General features: G+C 40.8%; 1 protein-coding gene across 2 annotated transcripts; it reads right to left on the bottom strand.

The window, feature by feature from the left end:
• Positions 1 to 521: 521 nt before the first annotated feature.
• LOC127986821 (uncharacterized) lies at positions 522 to 4,735 on the bottom strand. Of its 2 annotated transcripts, XM_052589083.1 has the most exons (10): positions 4,573 to 4,735; positions 3,627 to 3,793; positions 3,115 to 3,450; positions 2,792 to 2,984; positions 2,609 to 2,713; positions 2,138 to 2,274; positions 1,891 to 1,950; positions 1,533 to 1,768; positions 1,209 to 1,424; positions 522 to 1,106 (listed from the first exon to the last, which is right to left on the bottom strand). In XM_052589083.1, exons 2-10 carry the CDS (start codon positions 3,638 to 3,640, stop codon positions 718 to 720), a joined length of 1,686 nt encoding a protein of 561 aa, XP_052445043.1. In that variant the 5' UTR covers positions 3,641 to 3,793; positions 4,573 to 4,735; the 3' UTR covers positions 522 to 717. The 2 variants fall into 2 exon arrangements, with proteins under 2 accessions (XP_052445043.1, XP_052445044.1); XM_052589084.1 differs by lacking the exon at positions 3,627 to 3,793.

Genomic DNA, 4,735 nt, shown 5'->3' with positions numbered 1-4,735 from the left:
AAATTCTGGAAGACTGCAAGCTTGTTTATTTATTTGTTTATATTTAGAGCTAAGCTTTAAATGTGTGTACCATTAACCATATCTCTATATTTGAAAATGCTGGGCAGAAAATACATACCAAAAACTTTAATGCACTGTATACATTTGAATACACTGTAATGCTGATCAAGGCTGGACTTGTGGGGCGGAGGAAATAGACTCGAAAGAAGTCAGAGAAACAAAACAAAGTCCAACACTCGGTGCTCTTACCAGGATAAAATTCTGCCCAGGGGATTGATTTTATAACCTGGTCTCAACAAAGAGGGCATATTTTCTGCTGACTAATAGGCCTGCCTCTCTCTTCAACATATTTAAGGGGAGTATGTTTACTTTTAATAATCCTAATACTGATTATGCTGCAGGTGGAACAAACATGACAAAGATTTGTCTATCCAAAGATACTTTGAAAACATCTGTTTGTCTATAAATCCAGCTTTTTTATTGCAGAATGCTGTATTTCAGTCTCAGACCAAGAAGCTTCCAAGAAATGATTAGCAGTGCATAGAATAGAATCTTTATTGTCTGTTATGTACATAATACAACTGAAAACAGTGTAAAAAATTTGCTAACAACAAATATGTTTGTGGTCAATATGGTCCATCAGTCTTGACCGTGACGCGATGGAGCGGACTGGTGAATGTATGACCTGATGTGTTCACTCATCCAGCCAGTCAAGGATCAATGCCTCCCCTCGACAAGATTTGCGCTTGACGCCGTATAATCAAACAGCAGCTCCTCGCATAAATTAATGTCTCTTTTGGCCTGGAACAGGATGACATCCCTCTTTCCTTCAGGGAAGTTCATCATGCAGTGGACTGACCTCAGGTTTGCTCTCTTGGAGGAATGATTGATCATCCGGCCCACGGTGTTTTCTGTTGGGTGACACTCGCAAGGGAAAGTCTCAGCGTCCACACAGAGGTCCCGACCTGCAGCCTGGAAAAAGAAAAGATAGGCCGCATCACCCTTGATGGACTCGGCCAACTTCCGGCCCTCTGCTCCTGTGATTACCTTGCCATGGTAATCACAAACGATGGAGCCCATGGCAAAGGCTTTGGTGGCAACAACTCCTGTGGTCAAAAGAAGGTGTTATTATTTTTCACTCCAGGAGTACGAATATCTGCTTACAAGACAAAACATGGTATGTACTTATATGTATTATGTTTACATACCTTGTCCTTTTGAGCCAAAGTCCTTGAGGGCCAGGCCTGTCCACTTTTGTTTCTGGATCGCAGTGATGATCCATGGATCCGACTCCACCTGCACCTCAGTGATGGGTCTCCACTTTGCCACTATGTCCTCGGGGCGAGGACAGTTGCCAGTCCAACCCTCTTTTTCGATCAGCAGTGACACCTTGCTGACAGTCGGGGGCCGTCTTGAACACTGGGCTGTCAAAGACATATGTTAAATTAATATTCTTGTGCAAAATGTGAATTTTGTTACTTTGATTATAGAAATATGTATTCATTTTTTTACAATAAAGCGCATCAACTTACACGAGAGATACTCCTCCCGCTTGGCAAACTGCAAAGACCTCCACCTGTTATAAAACACTTTGTCAGATGGAAACCCCGCAGCGGTCCGCTTCTTTTTTGTGGGCGGGCTGCTACTCGTCGTGACTGGAAACTTCAGGAGAAACGCACCAAAGTCCCTGTCATACTGGTCAGCTGCGCCTCTGCCCCTCTTCTGTTTCCGAACTCTCCTCTCATCGGACGGCTCATCAGAAGAAGAGCTGAAAATTTGAGAAGATTTCATGTTCAAACTCTGACAGAAAGCTAGACAGATCTTGGAAGTAGCTGACAAACAGGAAATATATGAATGTTGTGTGTTTTGGATGATGATGATGATGCATACCATGGCATAGTACTTTGGGCTCTTTTGACTTGCTGGCTTGAAAAGCTGGGTAAATCGTACCTGCAATGAAGAAAATACAAATCTCAGATTAATCCTCAAATCTTTCAGTTAATTTTTCTTACAGAAAATAATATTATTTTAACTTTATGTAGTACATAAGCCAGACTATCAACTTAATCATTTTATATTTTTCGGTACAGTGCGTATAAATGCAAAAACTATTATAAATGATTCTGCTGAAACGTACTGTTCATGCAGACGCCTGAGGTCACTCGTGACGTTGATAACTGGCAGCCCTTGTTTGGACAGGAAAAATCTGCCCTGGTCCTCTGCGCTGTCCTGCAGACATCCTGGACGAATCTTCTGGAAGTATGCGTCCAGTATCTGTGGAGATCAGATATGAGGTTAATGCATACCGAAAACTTTTAGAGATCTGACCTCTGACCCACTCAAGAATCCCAGGTGATGCATTCTTATCTTGCTCTCACCAAATTTTATTTTTTATTTTTTTATTTTTTAAAGTATAAATCGCATACCACCTAACTGCACATTCTATTTATTCTTTATTTAAAAGGGACAATGCACATTTTCTTTATTAGTCTTCAAATGAATTAATTAGTATAGTTTATTAGTATAATGTATTGGGTAAGCTTTAAATGTGTGTCTCATGAGCCATATATTTGAAAATGCTGGGCAGAAATCCTGTTAGAGAACTTACATCAGAGTCCTCCTCTGTGAGGGAAAATGTTGCAGTGTGTTTTGCGGATTGCACCTTGATGTGAATTTGTCCATCAACACTTCTCTTGTTGAGCCAGTCTGAAGCCTGGAAAACAAGTGAAGAACACAGTGAGTGACTGACTTTATACACACTCAGGAAACACTGTAAAGTAGAAGTACTTACTTTAAATGCCCTCACTGCGTCTGGTCGCTGGAAGTATCTCAGGACCAGGATGGCTTCGCAGAAGTACCGGAACAGCGTCCTTTGGTCTTCTTCCACATGCTGCTGATCCAGGAGCTTCCCGTGGATGTCCAGCATGTCCGCCTGTGATACTCGGAGGACTCTCTGGCAGTCTTGGAGCGCCGGCTGAGCAGTCCTAGAATGATTAGATGAAACAAAAAAATACAAATAAGGAGGCGAGTTAGAGATGTTTCTGTATGTGTGCCCGGCAGCATTCCAATGACTCTGCATTCAATGAAAAGTAATACCAGTGAATAACAACTCACTTTTTGTTGTGTGTTTTCACTGCAGCACTGTTTTCACTGTGATTGGATTCAGCCTGTGCCTCCATGGGGTCATTTAGGATTAAAAAATGCCTCTCACGAAGGTCTTCCAGAAGAGCCCGTCTGGAAGCCTCATCGGGGTACCGCTTGACCATGACATTGTAGTCCCAGGTTCTGCCTCGGAGGGTCCAGGCCTTCATGGACTTTTTGGCTCGGTCCACCTCTGCATTCCTCTCCTCATTAGTCTGGTCCTTCATGCAGACCCTCGACAGGTGGTTAGGCAGCATCTCCTGGGGCCTGAAACACTGCAGACAGGAAATGATGCGACGGTCCTTGTCACTGTGAGAGAAGGCAAAAGAATCCAGAGAGTTGAATTGTGAAAGTTATTCTTGATATTTGGTATCAACATGCTGTTGGGTTTTGACATATACAAACAAAATCAATATTACGTCCATAGAATAAAATGAAATATTTACAGTTTATTATTTCAGGTATATCAAATGATCTGAACTTACCGCTTGGAAGCCATTCTTCAGAAATGAAAAAGCTGGTTTAACAACAGAAAGTGCAGGAGGAATCTTCAGTGTTGACTTCACCCTTTTCTTGGAGAACTGAGTAACTGGGTCCTCTGAGTCTCACCTTTATTGACCACTTGGTAGCCTCACCCCTTTTTCTGCAGAAGCTGATACACCAATTTTAACCTTGACCTGAATGGGCCAGTTACAGGTTGAAGATGGGCCAATTTTAAACCCCTTAATGGGCCATCTACACGAATTATGGGCCATTTTCAAAACAAAGTTGGGCCATCATGGTTGTGATGATTGAGCGATCAAATGTTGTTTTCAGGGCAATAAAATATCTCATCAGCCCATTTCTAAACTTCTCCAAGTCATTTGAAAATTAAATGAAAATTATGCACTTATACAAAATTATAAAATTATGCATTTTACCATATCAGGGAAGGAAGCATGACAACAGCTGTAGCTACTTCCAAATACGATGGGCAGAAGTGTGAAATTGTTTTTCTTTACTTTAATGCAGCAGGTTTGTATAAGTGAAATAATATTTAAATAAATAATTCACCTGCATTTAATTTATTTTGTATTATCATGTCGGCGTTTGTGTGACACAGAAGCAGTTTAATGTGAAGTTCAACATCCATCAGGGGCTTTTTTAACAGAAAACGTAAAAAAAAAAGAAAAAAAAAAAGTTTGCATTGTTTGTCCAAGGCGTCTTATTTGAAGTACGTTTTATTGTTATTGTATGAAATAGAATTACAATTTATTTTAAATAATATTTTATTATTATAAATATTTTATAATTAAACGCTATGTGCTTACAGTTGTCTTGATGCGAAATACAGCCAATAGTTTAAGATTGTTTGTACATAAATAAATTATTAATTCATCAACTCATTCATCACAAGACTTGTACTGGCCATACTGGCAAATGACTTCTCACCGGTGATTCCCGACGGGTTTAGAGGACTCCTCGTCGCTCCCCTGTCATTTCAAAGATCTAGTAGCCTACAACGGTGGACGTGACAAGTATAAAAGCCTCGTCCGTTTGGGAAGATGCGCTCGCAGTCAGTGGAGCCAAGTCAAAGTATAAATCCCGTTTAACT

The sequence above is a fragment of the Carassius gibelio genome, chromosome B22, assembly GCF_023724105.1.
Source record: "Carassius gibelio isolate Cgi1373 ecotype wild population from Czech Republic chromosome B22, carGib1.2-hapl.c, whole genome shotgun sequence".
Taxonomy (NCBI): Eukaryota; Metazoa; Chordata; class Actinopteri; order Cypriniformes; family Cyprinidae; genus Carassius; species Carassius gibelio.
The sequence above is the reverse complement of the archived record's forward strand: the minus strand, read 5'-3'. Positions and strand labels throughout refer to the sequence as shown.

Bases quoted from the DNA above. Each gene is read 5' to 3' on its own strand.
- LOC127986821 (XM_052589083.1), bottom strand. The intron at 1,951-2,137 runs GTACGTTTCAGC...TCTTCATTGCAG, and splicing joins CTCAGGCGTCTGCATGAACA to GTACGATTTACCCAGCTTTT. The intron at 1,107-1,208 runs GTATGTAAACAT...TTTTGACCACAG, and splicing joins CTTTGGCTCAAAAGGACAAG to GAGTTGTTGCCACCAAAGCC.